At 38.4% G+C, this 23,118-nt stretch overlaps 1 protein-coding gene across 1 annotated transcript in view; it reads left to right on the top strand.

Annotated features, from left to right (window-relative positions):
• Positions 1–23,118, top strand: part of LOC116333697 (CUB and sushi domain-containing protein 1) — a 422,781-nt gene that overhangs the window by 306,003 nt on the left and 93,660 nt on the right. The window contains 7 exon segments of the mRNA XM_039613940.1: positions 552–721; positions 8,577–8,733; positions 12,335–12,526; positions 17,722–17,848; positions 18,247–18,458; positions 20,825–21,016; positions 22,859–22,997. Coding sequence (XP_039469874.1) covers positions 552–721; positions 8,577–8,733; positions 12,335–12,526; positions 17,722–17,848; positions 18,247–18,458; positions 20,825–21,016; positions 22,859–22,997 — 1,189 coding nt within the window.

Here is a 23,118-nt window from a genome sequence, read left to right as displayed (position 1 = left end):
AGTAAAAGCATGAATAGAAAAATACACAGTGGGACATTATCAGATATGAATTCTTCTGCAGAATCCCAACATTGAGATTACTGGGATAATCTTGACAGAAAAATGAACTTTCAAGAAGCTTTCAACTCTTTCTGGAGACTACTTAAAGAAATTATGAGAGAGTTCAGGCTGTGTTAAAAAAATAGGGTAGTCAAACTGAATATTGACATTCAAGCTCTTTAGAACTGTAAAAACTCTGTTTTTGCCTTTTATACCATATTGCTGTATTTCCATTTATGTTTGCATCACTCCACCTATTCCTCATTTTTCCCATTTTTTAAAATATAAGAGTGGTGGCTCAAGACTTTTCCACTGTTTTTTTATAGACTTCTACATTGTCTCTGCCGAGTTGAAAAAGGTTTGTGGCGCTACTTAATATGCGCCACGCTCTCTCCGCGTCATGCAGATTTTTTTTTTTTATTTAAATAAATTATAACCCAAGCCTGCTATTCAGAGATAATTAGATAGAAGTGTTCTCATTTTGTAACTTCTCCTCTACTGCCTCGCTATAGCTGAGTGTGGGGCCTCCTCACTGGGACCAGAAGGTGTTCTCCTTTCTCCAAATTTCCCCTCCAACTACAATAACAACCATGAGTGCATCTACCGCATTACTACTGAAAAGGGCAAAGGAATCAGGCTGAAAGCTGAGAGCTTCTCATTGCAAGATGGAGATAATCTCAAGGTGTGTACCCCGTGCACACTCACATACACACAGATACGCATGCAAAAATGACAAATTTCACCAATTAATCCAAAAGTGTATAGTTTATTTACTGACTCTCTCTCTCTCTCTCTCTCTCTCACACGCACACACACACACACACACACAGACAAAATACATACAGGATTATACTATCAAATGCTGTCAAAATGCAAAGCTGTATGTCTGTATGTACACAACCATTACGTGTTTGGCTTGCTGAGCTCTAGATGCTAGCATGAATACTCTGTGAAATAATGTGTCAAAGCTTTTGTTCTAGCCATGAACATCTGGTCTAATTAATGTGTCAGGGAATGTTTGTCCTTTAATTATATGAGATGTGCAAGTCCAGGAAAGGAGAAGAGTGAATAACATTAGGGTCTCTGGTTTCTTGGCTTACCTGCTATGTAGTTAAATAGTATTGTCAAGGTAGACCTACCTTTTAGATGTGTTAAACATTGTTGCAAGAAGCAATAACATCCCTGCAGGGGGTTATTAACCATCTTCCCTATTAGTGCTGATGGTGCTCCTGCTGTAGCCATCCATGCTGAATGAATGCTTTGGAAGCAGAGGCACAGAAGGATCAATTCTTCCTCTATTAACCCTCTAATGAATCCACTACAGTGTACAATTATTATTGTGTTTGAAGGTTGGCTTTTTTGCACTTTCATTACTCATATTATGGGGGTACCATCAATAAAATGAATAGCTATTTGATGCAATTTGTACAATAGAATAGAGATGTTTTACCCCAGTTTCAAGCTTTATTGTTGTGTTGCTAGCTATTTTTATGTAGGATAATCACCTCCTACATGGTTTAGTGTTTACTTTTCAATATCTTTCTTTCTTTCTTTTTTCGCTGTTTCTTTGTAAGTGCCAAATAACTGACTTCTACTAAAAGCCACTAAGTCACTGCCCATAGACTCCCAAGTTAAAACTTCCAACTTCAAGGATAAAATTAAGATGTAATAAATCCACAGAGTTCACTTTCAGCCTTTATTTTGGACAAACAAAGACATTTTTATTTGTTTGTTTGTTTTTTGACAATATATTTATTTGTATTTAGTAAAAATAATCTCAACTCCTTGAACTTGTTTTTTAAGATACTGAAAGAGGTACATTGATCTGTAGCGTATTTAAGATGTGGAGATGTCAAATTTTTTTATTCAAGAAATTTTTTATATTATAAACTTGATGTTCAAAAATTCCCATCTGCACAGAGAATTACAGATATTTCTGATGCTCATATATCCTCATAAGTCTCGCTCTGCTACATGTGCCCCGTTGGCAATTGTGCAAGCTATTTTACAGTCTTAGCGCTGTCCTACAGACATCGTCTAAAACTGTTTTTATTCACAGTGTCTCTTAGCAGTATTAGGCCTGAGGGCATGGTTAAGCCAGTATGTGGTTAGAGTGTATTATCAGTCTTAGGCCTAGAGCATTGGCTGAGCCTGTCTGTGGTTAGATTGTATTAGCAGGGTTCTCCCTGACTTTTAGAGAGGCTTAACATCATTGTAAAAGCTGGAACTGTTCCCAGTGGGATGTGTTTGAAAAAAGTAAAAATCCTTTTAACAAAAGGAAAGTGACGCCAAGATGGTTAACAGACACACAAACGCCTAAATATTCCCTCTATATTCAGAAAAAAAGGACATGAAGGAAATGTAATTGTCAACAGGAAATCCCGTCAAATCTAATCAAAGTCATTTAAAAGTTTGCGGACTTTTAAACTAATAAGCTTTTAAATGCTTTTCCCCCTGAAAGATATGCATTTACCACCTTTTCTGCTGCATAACCTGGCAATACCCATAGATACCACAATCTGCCCTGCATCAGTCCAACACAGTGCGTTGTTGTAAAACTGCACCACACATTACTGCATGCTAACCAGGTTTTACTGTCCTTTAAAACCTTTGAACAACATAAAATTATCATTTCGTATTGATAAATACAAAATCAACTGCAGCAGCACATCATGTAAAGAACCGCTGTCTGATTAAAAAAATCTAAAATTAATTAGGCAATTACATTAAGTTTTAAATCTGCAGTTTATCAAATGTCACTTCACGAGCTGGCTTAAATTTGAAAACAGTCTCTCCTCTTTCACTCCTAATATCTCTTTGTCCTATCTTCTTTCTCCATCTCTGAGATTCTCAATAATAAATGGATTTTTTTCTCTCTCTGAAAAATACCTCAACTTTACCTTTAACTAGCAGACAGACTGTGTGCCAAACTATACAGTAACAATTAGGGTTAAATTTTATGGAGATTTGTGTTTAAAATGCTGCTTTTGAAATTACCTGCCACTTAAACACTTAAACACTCTTATTGAGTTGAGCTAGCTTGATGTTGAAGTAGCTCGACCAGAAAAAAATTCATTCAGTTCATCTGGATGCAACGTTTTTGTAGACGTCTGCAGTCTCAGTTGACTGCAGGTTTCTTCATCTTTATGAACAGCACTGTTGCATAACGATCAAAACTAATACAACTGCATAACAATGAACCATGATTGATCAAATGATCATGTCTTATGATTGCTGATATACAGTTGTCACAGCAATTAATCGACGACCATGCGTGCTATTCACAGAGAATTGGTTTGGGAACACGGGAATGGGAAGAATGACAGGGATGAGAAGTTAAAAAGGATGTGCAGAGTGTGCAGGCAGGACGTTGGATACTTGGATTTCTGTGGCTGTTCTGGATCATTCCGGATATTTCTGGCCCACTGCATATAATTATGAAGATATTTTGGAGCACATCATTTACAATATAAAATATAATTCTCTGTGCACCGGGGACAGGGCTGAAAAACAGTATTAAATAGTTGTAATTACCAGGCCTCAGGTGGTGCAACATTAGGAAGAGACATGATTTTGCAGTGAAAATCACAGCAAGGGCTCAGAAATCCATTGTCAGTGAACACAGTTTGTTCCTGCAACCGCAAATGCAAGTTAAAATTATACAGCGTAAAGAAAAAAAACAACATTTCGAACAAATGCCGTTACCCTCTCTGATCCCGAGCTCATTTAAGATGGACTGAGGCAACATGGAAAACTGTACTGTGGGCTGATGAATCAAAATTCCAAGTTATATAATATAGATGCTGCATCTTCTCTATGCTAAAGAGGAGCGGGATCATCGAACCATCTGGCTTCTTTTCCATTCAAAAGCCATCCTCTTTGATGCTATGGGGGTGCATTAGTGCACATATGTGGCTCTCCTGATCTCTGCTTTTTCTGGAAAGGGTTTGTTTTTTTTCAGCAAGATAATTCTAAACTAAACTGTGCACTGAAACACAGCAGTGTTTCAGTGCACAGTGCAGTTGCAGCTGCATGTATGAGGTATTGATTGAGCTATAGCACAACAAATACTTGCCTCGGTACACTACTTCCACAATCAGACTGAAAAACAAATGGACTTGAGCTTCAGACATGACACTAGGATTTAGGTTTTCTGTGACAGCTCAGAGATTGGATATGGATGGGAAAAAAACAAAACATACTTGATTGTTAAGATTAAAGTTTGCTTATTAGCATAAAAAAGCTTGATGTGAATACTGGGACATATACTGTCTTATTTTGTCACATGAGCCCAAGAAACCCTTGTTTGGCCCATTGAGATCCATCAAGTTTTGTAGTATCTGCTCAGGTTTACCACAGTAATACATATTGCTGAAGTGTAAAGTTATGGAGCTGTGAGTACAAAGAGCGAGAAGTAGCTGGCACTTATAGATGACACCATGGAAGCTGTGGAAAAGCCAGAATACTTGCTGAAAATATCACTTGGAGTATCCAGAAGCCCAGCAGAATAGAAATGATCCAAATGACTTAACAAAACCCGAAACTGCACTACCAAAATAATAGAGGTTTCTACAGACAATATAACTGAAAATACACACTTTTGTTATACTAAGTTCTCCCTGTTGGTCCTGTGTTGTATTATATTAAAATTAAAATCCTCTGATTTTACCCTTTTTTATCTTAAAAGAAATCTAATTTTAACTATCCAACATCTGAGTGATATTGCATTTACATCCACTGGGACAATACTGCAGAACAAATCCATCTCCCATGGAGATATCACCCCTTGATGACAACGGTCTTCCCAAATAGGACATTGGACCAAAAACTGCTTAGATTTAACCTATATATAATACCTCATGAACTATAGACTTACTGTAATGCCCATATCGGGCCTGAAGTGGTAAATGGACTGGTTCTTATATCGTGCTTCTCTACTCTACCTGAGCACTCGAAGCACTTTATACAACTTGTCTGATTCACCCATTCCTGCAAGTGCTTTCTATCTAACACACACATTCATAGTCTTAGGACATTTGGAACAGCCAGGGATCAAACCACCAATCTTCCGATTAGGATGACCTGCTCTACCTCCTGGGCTGCAACCTCCCCTTAGGGCATATATGGTCACCACAGGATGCCACCAGAGATCCCATGTTTTTGTCCCAAGGGTTGGAGATCCTTCACTGAAATTTAGCAAGACCAACATAAAATTAGAATTAGGTGGTTTTAATGTTGTGGCTGATCATAGTGTATTAATTATAACTTTCCCCCAAAAATTAGCAGAAAGCATACAGCAAAACTAAAATGGATGAGTAAAAAAAAAGCCCCAAAGTGCCACTTAGGCTAGCAATTAGCACGCCACTCCCCAGGCTAACAGTAATGGAGCTAATTCCTGTTACTGCAGCTGAACACTGTGAACACAAACCATTTGTTTAACAGTTCCAGCCAGCTTGAGGCGAAAATCTCCTGTAACATATGAAGCAGCTCATTACAATTTCTCTTGCTGTTGGCTAAGTTTTTGCCCTGGCACTATTAAAGAAGAGGCTTACCAAGCTCAATTTGCCTGAAAATATCAGCTAATACAGTGATTGACCATATTTACTGAGATTTACCCCCATGCCTGAAGAAAAGAGGGAGGGTGAGAGGGAAACAAAGTCGGGGTGTGAAGGAATTGTTATGAAAATAGAGGTGGTAGGAGAACAAGTGAGAATGAGCGAAAGAGTCACACAGACAGAGAGAGGAGGGCTGGCAGATGGTGACGTTGATTTATGAGCTGCAGGGCTTTTCATTAACCATACTGAGTTTTACTGAAACAGAGAAAGAAAGATAGAAAGAAAGAAAGAAAGACTGAAGCAGAAAGCAAGAGAGGCAGACGGAACGACGCAAAATTGGAGGACACTGAGAGGGACGCTGTGGGGTGGGAACATGGGAAGGAAAATGAAGTTTAGTGGAGTAATGCTGCTGATACTGTGATGCAATTTCACACTGCCCTTCCTCGTGTTTGCGCTTCCAGTGGCCACGTACTCAAATATAGACTAGGTACATGTTTGTAGCAGGTGGTGTCTCTGCTGACTGACAGTACTGAATTGAGATAGAACATTACCTCTCCTTCGTCTATTTTCTTTGGCATTCCTGCGACCTGCAGACCTGTCATTAGCAATCTCTAGAAATGTCACTGTCTGCCAAATATAAGCATAACCAACTCAAGCACGAACAATATATTTATATCACATTGTGTGAGCTAGTTTCACTACCAAATACTTACCACCTTAAGGCTTGTGAGAAATTGCCTTCAATAGTTTCAAATGAATCAAGAGAGATTATTTTCAAATTAAGGGCTGCTCTGCTCTCTGTCTGCATGTTTACTATGTTGGAAACAATATTTTCAATAAAACATGACAAAACTTGTTTAAAAAAGCAACTCCTGGTTGTCACTAGCTCACATTTTGGATGTAGTGCTAGCTTAGAAACTTACTTTGGTAATGAGCAGTGCCTCTTATTTTTAGTTTTGGTGAAAACCTGTATTTTTAAACCATAATAATGGGGCTTTAGTAAGTAAAATACACAGCACAGCCCTTCAATCTAATACTCTGCTCAACTTTCTTGTGTTGCCAAGTTGTAAGGATTTTTTTTGGCAGCCATTATTCCACCCTCTGTATCTACTTGTCTCAATGTGCTCATTCGAAATAAATGGCTTCCAGCTGTTTTGCCTCTTGTTTGTGCTGCCTCTATGAGTGCACAATTACAGGTTAATGAATATATTGCAAACCGGAATTGTTGGAAACTAAAACGAGACTCTCTGTTCAGCAAGAAATCTAAAATGGTAACATCACTAATGATTTTGTAATATGTGAATATCGAAAAGGAGGGTGAGTAAGTGATCGACAAAGAAAATACAAACAAGAGAGACGTTTTTATGTCGCCGTAAATCAAAACTCCTGTCTTCACTTGCTTTCAGTCTTATTCATTTTTCCCCTCCTCTAATGCGCATATCAAATAAAGTCACACATAAACACAGCCATTGACTTGTTTTTACCAGTGTGTTTAGTTATTAGTAAAAATATGCATACGGAGGCTTCTAGCTTTTATGGAGAAAAAGAAAAAAAATAAATGGCCTATTTCTTGTTAATGGTTCCAGCTGTAAAATGAAGGAGGATAATTTTTCAAAATATAAATAAATTTTTTGAACACTTATGACAGCTTGAGACAACCTTTACTGTGAATAACCAGCTTTTTATATTTCACTGAGGGCTAAAATATTCCTGTTGCCAGTACGGAATTTAAAGTGATTTTCAAATTTACTGTTTCCCAGAGGTTACGAACAAGAATTAAACAGCAAAATTGAAAGTAGGTTCATACAATGTGTTCACTGTGTTACTTTTAATTGTGGCAAACAAATTTTTAAATAAGGTAAGCAATTTTTTAAATGTGCTGGAGTGTCCTGGATCGCCCCACCGGGGTGCTGGTTTCCCTTTTTTTAAAAAGTGACTTGCTTTAACTTTAGCAGGATCACTGTCATTGGCCCGCCTGAGCAGGTCTATGTCAGAGTACTGGACAATAGAGTGTGTCATACCTGTCATGCGTGCTACTTTTGTCCTGGTCATTGAATATTGGACAAACTCCTTATGGCCATGAGGATATTCTAGGGTGCGTAGGAGTTTTCTCAACCCTTCTGTGTGTGATTCTGTGTGGGATCGAACTTGTCCCTCAGGGTGTCCTGTGGGGGGTTGCTTCAGGAGTACGGGGTGTCTTGTCTGTTTTTATAAGCCATCTAGTCTTTGTACAACCATTATAATAGCTTAATACAGACTCATTTCCAGTGGGAGTTGGACTTCACTGTGGTTGCCCTTTGTCATCGCTTGTGCTCATAACTTTTGTGGACAGAATTTCTAGAGGTAGGCAAGCGCACAAGGTCTCTAGTTTGGTGACCTGAGAACCACCTCTTTGCTTTTTGTGTGTGATGTGACTCTTTTGGCTTCAGTGACATTCAGCAGTGACATTCACCTTGAACTGGGGCAGTTTACAGCTGTGTGGGAAGTGGTAGGAATGAGAATTAGAAAAGCTGGAAAAGTGTGGAGTGCCACCTATGGTATCACAACTGAATTCTGTCCTTGTCTACTTTGGTGAAGAGAGATCTGAACATGAAACTAAGCTGTCAGTTTACTGGTTGATGTACCTCCCTCAACTATGGCCATAAGCTTTTAGGGTCCTACAAGGAGCAGACCCAGGGGAAGACCCAGGGCATGACAGAGAGATTATGCTTCTTGGCTGGCTTGGGAATACGTCTGTGTCCCACAAGAAAAGCTGGAGTAGGTGGCCAGACAGAAGGAAACAGGACACAAAGCAATGGATGGACTGGTTAAACTAAGAAATAAGCCTTTTATACTTTTATACTATACCACATTATGCACTGCCTTTTGGTTTTTCATACCAGGAGTGCACCGTGCACCTATGTTCACTGACAGCCTCATTATTTCTAACACTCATGTTTTTATTCATGTCCTGAAACCCTAATCCTTTGTTTTGATTGACAGGTATATGATGGAGAGAACAGTTCGTCACGCCTCCTTGGAAATTTTACTCGTGAAGACATGATGGGTCGTGTCATCAATAGTACATCTAATCACCTGTGGCTGGAGTTTAATAGCAATGCTTCTGGAACCAATCAGGGCTTCCACCTTACATATACAAGTAAGTGATCGTTATCAAATTGTTTAAGCCAGGAATACAGATCATTTAAAATGTATATTTACTTGTACAGCGCTGGTTTGAAAGGAACTTTTAACACAACTCTTGCTGTCTAGCACAGACCTATCACAGACACTTTTCTACTTCTATTTTACTTAAGTTAAGGGTTAAGTTAAGTTAAGTTAAAGGGAAATGTTTTATACATATTTGCACATCCATAAACTGTTCTTTAATACCTTTTGTTTCATATTTAAAATTATGAGCAGCATAGTGGCATGTGGTTAGCACTGTTGCCTTAAGAAGGTCTTGAGTTTATCCCCACCATCTCGCTGAGGCCTTTCTGTGTGGAGCTTGCATGTTCTCCCCGAGTTTCTGTGGTTTCTCTCTGGGTATTCTTGCTTTCTCCTACAGTCCACAGACATGCAATTAGAAGGATTACGTTAAGTGATGATTCTAAATTGCTACTGGTGTAAATGTGAGTGTGAATTGTTGTTTGTCTCTCTGTGTCAGACTGGCGATCTGATCAGGGTTTATCCCACCTCTCACACTTGGGTAGCAGGGATAGGTTCCAGCCATCCGTGACCTTGTTGAGGAGAAGTGGAAGAGAATGGATGGATGAGTTTTAAAATATTCCTTCTTGATGTTGTACTGGGCCTTGGTGAAGCCCCTTGGTGGAGACATCTTTTTGATTATCTGCAGTTAAACAGAAAATGGATATAGCAAATCAGTAGTTGTAGCCTGAGATCACCACATTAGGGATATCTGGTCTCTCTGATGCCATATAGAGCCAAGAGTTACAAAGAAATTGCACAAATTGCATCACAAATTGTTGATCAAAAGTAGTCCTAAAAGTGACAGCAGTACATGCACACAGCTACGCAAACAGTAATTTACTATAAGATAAGTAGCTCATCTCAAAGATCGTCATGAAGAGATGTTTATAATTGAAATCTAGAGTGGTAGTAATTGTTTTTGATTGCCCTCTTGAATGTATCCTGCACCTGCCCTATGCTTCAGTCAAGTGATTCTTGAGTGCTACTGTGCATAGCAGAACAAAATAGGTGTCATGTACTACAAAACTGGAGAGACTAGCCTTTCTCAGTCAGCAAATTGCATTGCTTTCTCTTTTTTCCCCTTTTTGACAGTTTGAAAGACCAACAATCACTTTTCCCAAGGATTTTCTGTTGAGGGCCAGAGTGCAACAGTAGCTTACCAAGCATACTGTAAAAAAAAAATGAGTGCATGAATATCTGAAACAGGCTGTCTTTCTTTCTGACAAACACATATGCACACACACATCTTAATAGCTGTAAAGTGAGTCTCTTAAGAAGGCAAGAGCAGCTGCTGTGTAAGTCAAAGAGGCTATTAGAGGAGCATTTATCTGCAGGTCATTAAAAGAAGGTGAGAAAGTGACACATCTGGAGTGGAAGAGCGGCTGGACGAAGGGACAAACAAATGAAGCTAGATGTTATATGGACGCTAGATATATGCTCTGTATGTCAGTTAGGCCATTAGACAACCATCAATCAGTGAGTCATTAAACCAGAGAAGGTGACACCTTCTTCAAAGTGCTGCTGCAATAGATGAGCGGATGGATAGATAAGAGAGATTGATATAAGGTTTAAACAAAAGAAAGGGAGGAAGCAATGGCTGCTGATCAACGGAGGCAGCAATTGCTTGTTAAGCAGAGTCATAGACTGAGTTAAACAGTTTCAATAATGCACATTATTAGAGGCTATTTTAATACAGAAAATAAAATAATGCGCACATCTGTTCAGGACATTAAGACAGCTGGTTGTTAGCATTTTCTATTACAGTTTAGTATTAATGTGGTAATAGTGGCAAAACCAAGAAAGTAATAATACAGAAATAGCAAGTTATAACCACTTCATTACCACAATATTAGCCAAGTAGTATCCAAGTAATTACTTTGTATCAAAAGTGGTTATAGCTGACTAATTTTACATTTAAATTTAAAAACCGGATAATAATCAGACAAAAACTGGGGATACTAAACATAAGTCAGGACTAAATAGTGCTGACTAAATAGTCCTGACTTAGGTCTAGAGCATTCTTATTTATTTAGATGTAACAATGTAACTATTATGTTTAATGTTCTGGCTTATTACCTATGAAAGGAAACAAAAAATACTAGGTAACCATAAATAACTATAAGTCATCCATTCACTTCCCCTTATCCTTTTCAGGGTCACGGGGGGTTGTAGAGCCTATCCCAGCTGTCAAAGGGCGAGAGGCAGGGTACACCCTGGACAGGTCTCCAGTCTGTCGCAGGGCTAACACACAGGGACAGACAACCATTCGCACTCACATTCACTCCTGCATTCACATCTATGGGCAATTTAGATTTTTCTATTAACCTATCCCCACAAAGTGCATGTCTTTGGACTGTGGGAGGAAGCCGGAGTACCCGGGGAGAACCCACGCAAACAGAACATGCAAACTCCACACAAAAAGACGCTGGCCTGATGGTGGAATTGAACTCAGGACCTTCTTGCTATGAGGCAACAGTGCTAACCACCGTGCCACCGTGCTGCTCTGACTATGTCATACTAACTATAAGTCAGTATACAGCAATTCATATTACAGTTATTACCATTTTTGTTGCTAGCAGGTAATTAATTATTAATTATTATATTGTTATCAAAATATTACTGTTACTGATAAAGTGCTACCATTAGGTGAATCTGTTTTCACTGAATTGACAGGTCTAGACGCAAAAAGGTAAACTTATAGATTGAGTGGACTCTCTTTTTATGCCCTGAATCTGGCAAGAAGTAAAAACTTAGCAGTTTTACATTTAATAACATCACCCAACAGTCAAGTGACTCATAGTGATCATCATATTAAAACAATTTAGCAACGCACTGCCAAATATGTCATTAAACTTTCATTGACAAAAGCTGAAATTTACCATGTAGAAATTTAAGTATCGCTGACTTTATTGGATAATTAAATATCTGTGCTGCTAGTTGATGAATCTTCTTGAATAAAGAGCTTTTTTACAGCTCACTGTTTATTGCCCATTACATAGCAACCCCTGTCTGAGTAGGAATGTTATATCTATCATAAGCTGACCTGAGGGGGAAAAAAGCATATGTTGCTTGCATTCTTGTGTCTTTGTTTAACCATCTGCCTTAATGGCAGGAAGTTTTTCTATTCTTGTGTATCTTAGAAAGTCAGAAACTCTGTTTTTTCTGTGTTTATGTGGGATGTAAAATTATCATTTAATGCTTTTTTTTCTCCACATTTTCACATAGGAACCACATTTTCACGGCATAAATTTAACTGACAATGCTTTCCATTACCATTACAGCTCTCATTATATTTTCAGAAAGTGAGAATCCCAACAACTTTTTCTTTTTTTGAATGTCACAGAAAGAAGCATAATTTTATAATTTTATGTCACATAGTATTAACATTGTATTCAGACCTTGAAATTCTGTAGGATGTAGTGAGATTCTGGAGAAGACTACAATAACCTTATGTCCTTTTGTCCAGAATAGAATCATCCTGTGTGAAAGGTAGTGTTTCAGCATGGACAGGAAGACCTAATCACTATGCCTGTGTGTTTGTCTCCACCCAGGTTTTGACCTAGTACGCTGTGAGGAACCAGGTGTCCCTAGTTATGGCTATAAGATCCAGGATGACGGTCATTATGCCAACACTTTTGTCCTGTACTCCTGCAACCCTGGATACAGTCTTCATGGGAGCAGTGCACTCACCTGCCTCAGTGGTGACAGACGCGTCTGGGACAAGCCGCTTCCTTCCTGTGTCGGTTAGTATGCCAGCATATGCATAGGTTCCCTTCTGCATCAATATTTCAGAACTACAAGATCTGAATTATTAACCTCTGGACAGCTCTCTTTTTCATACAATTCAGTGAGTGATATAGCAGGGAGAAGCTACTCATGTCTGTTTCTGAGTTGCAGCATGATGATTCAAAAGAGAGTGTGTGAGAACAAGCGATTGAGTCAACAGACACATGAATACTTTCAAAAGAGTGCGTGGGGGACTGATTCAACACTGTGGGAAATGTAGTGGTGCTAATACAATTTATGCATAAAAACTGGCCTTTCTGATCATTGGCCGGTGCACATGAGATGACATGCACTGTGGCATCTGGTTGTCATCAGGTATGATATTTTAGTGCATCGTGCTCTCTGTTTTAAGGATTGCGTGGTTAAGATGCAAAACTAAAGGGTGATTTCTGAAGTGATAAATTTGTAATGTAAGCCAGACAACTCCCTAGTACCCTGAAGGTGTGAAGAGCATTTTATGCCAAAGACTTTGACAAAAGCCTCAGCTTTCTCTTTTATTCTCAGCATGCACAGCAAATAGAATATTCTATCAGAAGAGACTGAAGGTGATGTAGGAAATAATATTGATTCATCTGAAATTGTTGCTTCTTGAATAAAATTATGGTAAAATACAACCAAACAGAGATATAATGTCACAGAAGAGCTGCAATAACTCTTTTTTCTACTATACAGACTGCTTGCTATATAAACTAATTTTGACCGCATGCTGTTTTTCTAAAGTTGTATAATGACAAAGTTTGTTTGTCTGCATGCTCAAAATTCATTTTAGTCAAATTAGATAGCAATCATTCCAGATATAAGATAAAAAAGTTTTTCGTTGTTAAACAAACTTACTGCACACCCATATGAAACCGATGATTCACGATTAAAACTGTCCTCTTAATAGGAATCACTCCTTCACTCCTTCTGACTCAGTCTGCAACAGAGAATCATAAATAATAAGAAAAGACAGAAATGAAGATAAATGAAACTTTTAAAAAAAGGACAGCCCTCCTGCACTTCTCTCCAACTCCAACAACACTACACAGATTTAAAAATAAAAGAATCATCATTCATTTCCAATGTAAATGTCACAAACAGACAGTTACAGCAGTTATATCAGTTTTGCACTGACTGACCACCACATGACTGCTGCTATGCACACAATGTTTTTGTCAGATAGTGAAAAGAGTTTTTAAACTGTATTTGGCCCATTTAAAATATATGTGGGTATTTCTTAAGGTTTTCAGGCAGATAAACTATCAGAGGATAGCTGTACCTTTAGTTGACATTTAGCACCTCTTAATTAGGTCTGAGAGAAGTATGCCAAGAGATTCAGGTGCTTTTTAACTTGTTTTCCTCTCATGCTTTTAAGTGTGTAAAAGCTGTTTCATATTTTAACTACAACAAGTACAGCTGGTCATTCTAATTCCTTATTTTCATTCAGCAACCTCCAGTGAAGCATGAACTCAATGTTTGTTTACCTGTATTGTTTGTAGCTAGCTTTGAACCCCCTAAAGGAAATTTGCAATCTTTTAAAGTCCATAATTCCTTTTTTTTTTTTTTTTAAATATTGTGTGGCTTTGCATATTTTTTAAATGAAAGCACAGTTCCTGTAGGTATTCCATCTTGCTGAGTAGATGTGGGCACAGAGCACATGTTAATTTGGAATTCCCCACTGCAATGCTTAACCATGTGTCTTGTAACCTGCCAGTACATCTGAAGTCTGTCATGTGGGTTATACCCTGCTGTGGTTTCTAATGGCAACTAAAAACAATGTGTGTGAATGGATGTGTATGGCGAAGAGTGTGTGTGTGACCCCAAATGCCTCTGCAGTCAGTAATATTTTTGCAGCTGTTCTGTCACTGCCTTATTTCAGGTAAGCCAGCAACCGGGAGAATACTTGCTGGCAGAGCCCTGGGCTAACTACCTCTGTAGCTACCTTTGCGTGCTCATCCTTTGTCTGTCTGTTGGAGTGTTTGTCTTTCTGCCTCTCTGACTGTCTCCTCCACTGTCTGTCTCGCTTACTCCCATATCTATGTGCATAAGCATGGAGATCAGGAGATAAGTTTGCCTTAGGCTGTTTCTATACCAAGAGTGGTTGTCTGCTACTTTGAGAATATTTTTTTGCCATTTTTCCCCTCTCCTTGTTCAAACTGACAAGTAGAGGGGAAAATTATTCCGACAATATTTCAGTTTTGGTAAAATCCAGGTTTTCATACAACACATATACATTTACAATTTTGCATGTACTTATAAAAACACAAAACATGAACACAATAACCAAACCACCTCTTCACATACAACTTTATAAAAGTAAAAAACATGAAAGATCAAATTTAAATAAATGCATGCATATTTTTTTTACTTTTAAGTTCACACATGTGTATAAACTTTCATTAATACAGCACTCACTCACACGTTATCATTACATGGAACAGTTTCATTACAGCAATACTTATTGTTATTAGAAAAAACTGTTTTGATAATTATATCTTTTTTCTAGTGCTGTCAGCGTTAATCTCGTTAAAATGACATTAACGTCATAACCACATTAACGTGGCAAATCTCCATTAGCGAGTTAGCGCGGATCATCCGTGTGTGGGGCTGCATGGTGTCAACGCATTAGCACGGTTAGCTCGTTAACCTACAGATCTTAACAGGTGCCATTTGTGGTCCTTATACATACACAATACAATAATATTAAGTTGAAGGACAGTACGTTTTACTCCGCGAGGCTCCTGACTACAGTAGCCGTAATGCTCCGACAATCCATCAAGCAGTGCGGCTTTGTAGCTTACCAAAGTCGTGTTAGCGCGGTTAGCTCGTTAACGTGTTGACGCTGTCCAGCCCCACGCACAGGGCGATCCGCGGTAACTCGCTAACATAGATTTGCTGCATTAATGCGGTTATGGCGTTAACGTCATTTTAACGAGATTAACGCTGACAGAACTACTTTTTTCAAAAAAAAATATCTTTTGGATTTTCTTGTACAGTGTCCATTAATTATGAGTTACGCCTCACCATAGCTTGGCACATTACTTTCTTCTGTGTCCTACATAATTTTACTTTCAACAACAGAAATAGTCTTTTTGTTGCAAATTATGTTACTGAGATAAGATTTCTGCTTTTCTATTGGAAAGGTCCCAAAGGGTCAAGCCCAGAGCAGCATGCGGGATTCTAGGTGGCCTTGAAGTCCTTCCCTGGCATATATAAATATTGTTTATTTGTGTATGCTGCCATGTGAAGGTCAGAAAGCTGAGCTGCAGGCACAATATTGCAAAGTACTTTATCTGAATAAAGGGATGAACAGAATATTTGTCTAAAGTATAAACATTCTCCCAGTGCGATGACAAGCTCAGAGTTGTGGTGATAGTATGACCTGTAAGGATGTGTGCTTCCCCTGGTTCCCCTTGATACTGTACCAAGTAAATACAGTAAGTGTTTACATTTGAGTCTCCTGCAGTCCTCTGTCTACACTGAGGCAACACAGTCTCATCAAAATTTACATGACAATAATTGATGTCAAAGGCAGAGGTAAAGTCAAGCAAAACTATACTCTTTATCTTTCTTTTAAAGTGGAAAAACTTTAACTACCTTGCCTCTGCCTGTATATTCATCAGTATATGTCAAAGCCAGAACAGCAATTAAATTTGCAATGGTGTGAAATATCTCATCAAAATTCTCCACACCTGTTGGCCTGATCTTTAAAATTTCTTCTCTGAAAATTGGCCAAGGCTTACTTTGCAAGTTGTGTTGTAAGTCCTATCTGCCAGCCTTTAGTGATAAAAACATAACAGAATAGTTGCCTTTCTTTTCCTGCTTTCATTCACCAGGGACGGAAACAACTATGCTGTTGTACTGTGTATGCTGGCGGGTGTGTTCACATGTCTGGATGTGCTTGCATAACTGTAGAAATGTTTTCAAGTATGTTTCTGGCCTTGTGTGTGATTGTCTCTTGGAGTACCCTTTGTGTTTGTGTTCACATGGAAATTCTGATTTGTGTGCTTTCTGCCCAGGGCAATGCAACAACAGTAGGTTGCCATGGTTTTGTAGATTGTAGGGCTGTGTTAATGATGCACGTTTAACTCACACAAACAAACACACAGACATGCACACATGTACATACACACACACAGACATACCTAATCAGCAGTCATCTTCTTGCACTATCTGCTACCATGATGAGTTTAAATCTCTTCCCAGCTTTGCACCTTGATTTGTTCATATTCACTATTTTTAACCCCTCTGTCCACAAAAAACAATATAAAATTAACACAAAACTCACTTGTGCTGTAAACTGCCTCTTTTTTCTTGAACTCCTTAACAGAAAAGAGTCATCAAAGTTATTTGCCAGCCTTGAAATGCTATACCAAAAGCTTAGATAATTCAAGGTTGATTTAACGATTCAAGCAGTTCTTAACTGAATCTCATTTAACTTAACCTTCACACCTCAGTGCAATTTACAGCGAAGAACAGAAGCTACATCTTATAGAGATAAATTGAAACATTAATACAAAGACAACCATAAAATGTTTTATGTAGGATCTGGTTCTATAGAGAGAAATCGTCTTCAGTGGTCCAAAATGTTGGGCCAGTGGAAACCCTACTTCTCGAAACCAACTGGATATGCCCAAGGATAAGAAGAACCAGTCAAATACAGTCCCGATCAAAAGTTTAAGACCACTTGAAAAATGGCAAAAAATCATATTTTGCATGGTTAGATCTTAACAAGGTCCCAAGTAGAGCTTTAATATGCAACAAGAAGAAATGGGAGTGAGAGAAAACATGTTTTTGAGCATGCAATTTATTGAAAACAACGTGTAAACTGAAACAGGCTGTTTTACAGCTGATCAAAAGTTCAGGATCACATGGCACTAATAGGCCAAATCTGTGCAAAAATGAGGATTCAAAAAAGTTATATTTTTTATATAAGTTAGCATAAAATGCAGTATTTGCTCCAATGTTCCTTTATGCTTTCTTTTATTATGCATAGTAATGTCTGCTATGGTGTTTTAAAATGTCTTGGTTAATATGCATTAGTGAATGGATGGATGTGTTTCAGCTGTTGACACTTCAAGCTGCATAAATTAAGGCATCAAATATGCACTTTTTTCCAGTGGTGATCATGCTTTCTGATCCACTCTCATCTTCTTGCTTCCTGTCCTTGTAGCGGAGTGTGGAGGTCACATAACTGGTGCGGTGTCTGGACGGATTCTGTCTCCAGGATATCCTGCTCCATATGACAACAACCTCCACTGTACCTGGACTATAGAGGCTGATACAGGAAAAACTATCAGGTAACTTCAGGGCACGTGAGTAATGTGCCAATGACTTGCAGTTATCTGGGGTATTTCCTGTTCTACATTAATGGTAATGCTTCATAAAAGGATTGAAGAATAGAAACTGGCTTTTTTATAAATAAATAAGTCAAAACAAAAAAACGTTCTTTTCCATCCTGGGTAGGTTTCGGTAGCTAGCTACTATTTTATACACGCTAATGATTACTAGTATTTATAGGTTAATATAGAGCAGCAGCAGTATTATAAGGAGGAAATTCCATATAACCTCAACCTTTATTCACCAAAGTCTAAAATGACCAATGCAATGCAATTAGTCATTATGCCACTATGAAATTTGAGTTGTGCCTCTTTGTTGACATAAAAGTAAACAATCTTGTATTTTTGTGTTTCCTCAGCCTGCACTTTATTGTCTTTGACACTGAGGTTGGCCACGATATTCTGAGAGTTTGGGACGGCCCATCGGGACCATCAGATGGTGGGATCCTGTTGAAAGAATGGTCAGGCCCAGCATTACCTGAAGACATCCACTCAACTTTCAACATACTTACACTACAGTTTGATTCTGATTATTTCATCAGCAAGCAAGGATTCTCAATACAGTTCTCCAGTAAGTAGCTTTCGCTTTATACTGATATCATTAAACATGAGGTAGAAGAAGAAAATTTGAGTTACTAGAAACTGCTCAGAAATGTAACATGATTCTACTAAATAACTAATTCGGGTGGTCTGCCCTACTTTATCCCTCAGATCCCTTTATGAAGGAAAACCAATTACAAAATTAGCTGTTAATTTCATTAAAACTCACCACTCATCCATATAGTTTCGTAGTAATCATATAAACCCTATTTTGGCTATAAGAAAATTAAGCTGGCATTAATGTGGAATTTAACAGGATTTCTGAAAAAGCTTTAGTCATAGAATCAAATGAGACATTTAATATCTCACCTTGGGAGCCATGTTCAGTAAGTACTGAAGTAGCCCACCAGAGATGGTGTCTCATTTCATTTTTAGAGCATGAAAGATTTATTTGGGAAACTGTAATTTTGTGTTTTCTGTTAATTATTTTGTAGATAATGTAATGAGTGGATCTTTTTGGTTTTTTTTGGTTTTGTTTGGGTTTTTTCCTTTTTTTAAAAGATGAGTTCACTGAACCTAAGCTGTTGCTGCCGTTTGTCCCAGGGCAACCTGCATGGTTGTTGTGCCATTTTGATGCAGAGACGCCCTTTGGTATTTGAGTGAGTGGACCCCAAAATGTCTGTGCATCCTCCTTTTAGATTTAAATCTTTTTGATCCACTATGGCACCAAAACCAATCAGAGTCACACCGAGAAAGAAGGGTTTAGAAAGTACCATAACAACTAGGCGAGAATGTCAACTGATTGTTCACGAGACCATTCAGACAAACCTGTTCTTTATACAGGTGTGTGTGCACACACAAAAGTCCAACTGGCATAACTGTCAGGTTTTTTAAAAATATAAATACAAATTTATGTCTACATATTTCTCTCTTTCTTTTTTCGCCCTCCTTACACATCGTCCCGTTCTTTCCATGTGTAAAACAATAAATATTTACCCTTGCTAACATCATAATTATAGCCCTATTATTCCATTACTATGGTAATGACCTTATATTTACCTCCATGTTGATTTAGGAGATGGTATTCTCCACCGCTCCCATTTATTTAAAGCCAAGTTTTTTTCCTCCTTACCTCTTGACTTAACACCTTAGATTTATCATTTAAGCCCCTACTTGGTCCACTCCCAAAGGGTGGATAGATGTCCCTTCTCTAAACAGTACTGGAATTTCAGAAAACAGAAAGGGACAATATTCAATATCCAATTTATGCTGTATTTTTTAACATAGATAATTTTTTTCTTAATCTTTAGACAATTATTAATCTGATCAAAGCACTATGTTGTACTTAACCCTCAGGAAACCAAACTATTTTACCAAATGAAATGTCAGAGTCAGGGTCCTTTATATTTATATTTTATACAAGAATATTTTGTCTGTGGCTCTCTTTCTGTTGATCATACCTATGAGATTATATATATATATGTATGTATATATATATATAACATTTTTTATGTAAAATTGTACAAATAAAATTATATTGTTCAATTACTCTTATAATTATTCCGTTTCAGCTAAAATAAAATAGGAAAGTGAAAAAATGTCAATTTTAAAGCCTATAAGTGAATTGTGTGCTCAAGTATGCTTGTGCCATTTTGATTGATTGATTGATTGATTGATTGATTGATTGATCATACTTTATTCATCCCGAAGGAAATTGGGTTAAGGCTGCCAGCCGTGCCAGCGCCGTGTTACCCTTCCGACCATACATACATTACACAAACATCACATGGGGTAGACAGGTCAGAGAGGTATAACATGGAAAAAGCACAACATGAGGAAAGATAAGGAGAAAAAAATAACTCCCCCCAGACTGAGCTCCAACAGGGAGATTTTAACACCAAACTAAGATGAACTCTGAAAATTCAAGTCGTTATAGATAGATCTGTTCTATCTTAAAAGTAAATAAATAGAAATATTGTTTGTAGATGTGTAATACTTAAAGTATTTGGAGCACCTTAGGGCTGATTGTGCTGTAACGGGCAATGTAAGTTCATCTAAATCTAGTTATCCCCACTTAACACAATGCTTAGCTAGAAGGGAGAGCCAAAAATTACCTAACTAACTCGTTGGGGTGAGTGTGAACACATGTGTCTCCCGATATCACTACTTCTTCTGATAAGTAGAGTAATTATATTAGTCACTGTCAGCATGATAACATAATGATAAGCTCCATTTGGACTCACTCTGCTATGCGTGTGTGTATTGTTTTTCCTTCTGCTGCTGACAGTATGACACTGGCAGTAATGTTACGTTTGAGTGCATCTGCCTCAGTTCCTTTTTTCCTCTGTGCTCCTAGTACGTCAATATTTGTCTGCCTTTGTTTTCTGCACTCTCCAGCCACAACAGCCACGACCTGCAACGACCCCGGCATCCCTGTCAATGGTTCTCGATACGGGGACAGTAAGGAACCTGGTGACAGTATGACATTCCAGTGTGACCCGGGGTATCAGCTTCAGGGCAAAGATACCATCACATGTGTGCGAATGGATAACAGATTCTACTGGCACCCTGACCCTCCAACATGTGTAGGTAGGTGTACAGCTCTTTGTGGATCTCTTACTGCCAAGCTGGACCTTCAGTTAATTCACCTGATACATTACACTTTGTTTGGGGGCTTATATACATATATATATATATATACATATATATATATATATATATATCATACAGCACACTAAAAAAATAGAATATGATGACTTAGATTATAAAGGCACTAGTAGCATTTTTGTAGTGGCTCGTTGTTTTATTTTGTACATTTGAACACTCTACACAATGGTAGACTCCACCTAGAAGTGTTATCATCTTGACATTTATCTTTATACAAGAAACACGGACACTAGACACCCTTGGTATGCCTATCCCAAGGTTTAAGCACTGTAAAATGATGGAAATAATGTTGATTGAGTTCCCATGTTAAACAGTTGAAAGTCTGGCGCACTTGCTTGTTTTGCACTGTCATGCTTTTCTGTCTTTGTATTCCTCTTTAGCGTCTTCTGAAGCATTTGACTTCTTCACTAAAGGACAAACATGGCCTAAAGCCCTGAAACCTGCCTTATGTTTTTAATTAATTAAATTCATTGAGCTTTTTAATAATACGACCACTAATACAGCAGCTTTTCTCACCAGAAAGCCTACGTATTTATAATGCCGCATGCCAATATTTTTGAATTCATAGTGCTCAGGTGCCAAACTACATGGCCTTAATGTGTCACATTCATTTTGTTGATAAACTGCATCATCCAGTTCAGTTTTGTCTCACATGTGACATTGTGTGTCACGTTAGAGTAGATGGATGAGGAAATCAAAAGAGATTACCATTCAAGGTCCTGAGCTACATTATTTTCAATTATTCAAGGATCAGAACAGACAGATTTCACAAGCCACTCAAAACTCCTGCAGGAAGTAGCAGGTTATCCGTGTAGTCAGCCACCCAGCTTGCACCAAGACGCCACAGACAGTTGGCTTACTGTCTGACGCCACGGTCTCCTTTTCTGTTGCCTTTTGCTTTTCTTATCAGCCACCAGTATATAGAAGTCCTCCAGCACAGTTACACAGACCAGAGATTGCCTTGTAACCATGCGTGTGAAACACATTATTCTTTGTCCCTGATATTGCCTTCGACTCTTTGCTAGTGACCTCACGTTTTGCATGAATGTAGATAAAATGTTGGGCTCATATCTCGCGCCATTTTCGCTTTGCTTAGAGGGTGCATCCCTGTCCTGCACTTTCACTTCAGGTAGCGAGTCCTCTGTGTTCAAAAGCTCCCAAGATGAAACAGACTATACACCACTATGCACAATGGACTTAGTGTGTTAGTGTGCTTCTGTGTGTGAGTGATTTGCAAGTGTTAATGCCTTTGTTTACTTCTATTTCACTGTTGATAATCCATTCACACCCACCTGCCAGCCCCAAGACACATCTCTGTTTTGCAAACTCTTCCTTCACATCACCAAATTGCTGCTTGAATGCATCTTTCTGTCTCTCTTGCCAATATTTTTTTCCTGCTCTCTGGCTTGTTGTGGGATAAAAGATCGCTGGGGGTAATTTTCTCTCTTAACTACCCCCAGCCCCACACTCTGCAACTAAATCTTGCAGTCTCTCACTCTCTCTCTCTCTCTCTCTCTCTTTCTCTTCTGCTTTCTGCAACCACCTTTGGAGCTTATATTGTCCACTAGGGGTTTTTCCCACTGTCCTAACCAATCTCTGCTATACTTGCCATTACCAACTAACTCACTTTGTCTCTGCCTTTCTGTGGGTTTTATATGACAGGTCAATCAGGGGTTATTCTGAGTCCAAATAACCCCAAGCCCAATGCTATGTAATAATGTTTCTCCCTTTCTTTTCTCCCTCACTGTTCTCTCTCATCTTCAGCAACCTGTGGAGGTAACGTCAGTGGTCCTTCCGGGGTAATTCTGTCTCCCAACTACCCCCAGCCCTACCCGCCTGGGAAAGAGTGCGACTGGAGAATCCGAGTCAACCCAGACTTTGTCATTGCCCTCATCTTCAAAAGGTAGATTACCTATTAATTGTATCTATTAACGAAAGACTAACCTTTTACCTTCCCTTTTCCCAAGCATGCATGTTTATGAACCTTAAGCTACAATTGCAGCTGACTCAGTAAATGAAAATTG

The sequence above is a fragment of the Oreochromis aureus genome, linkage group 1 (genome assembly GCF_013358895.1).
Source record: "Oreochromis aureus strain Israel breed Guangdong linkage group 1, ZZ_aureus, whole genome shotgun sequence".
In the NCBI taxonomy this organism is placed as follows: domain Eukaryota; kingdom Metazoa; phylum Chordata; class Actinopteri; order Cichliformes; family Cichlidae; genus Oreochromis; species Oreochromis aureus.
Note: the sequence above shows the minus strand (reverse complement) of the source record. Positions and strands in the feature narration are given on the sequence as shown.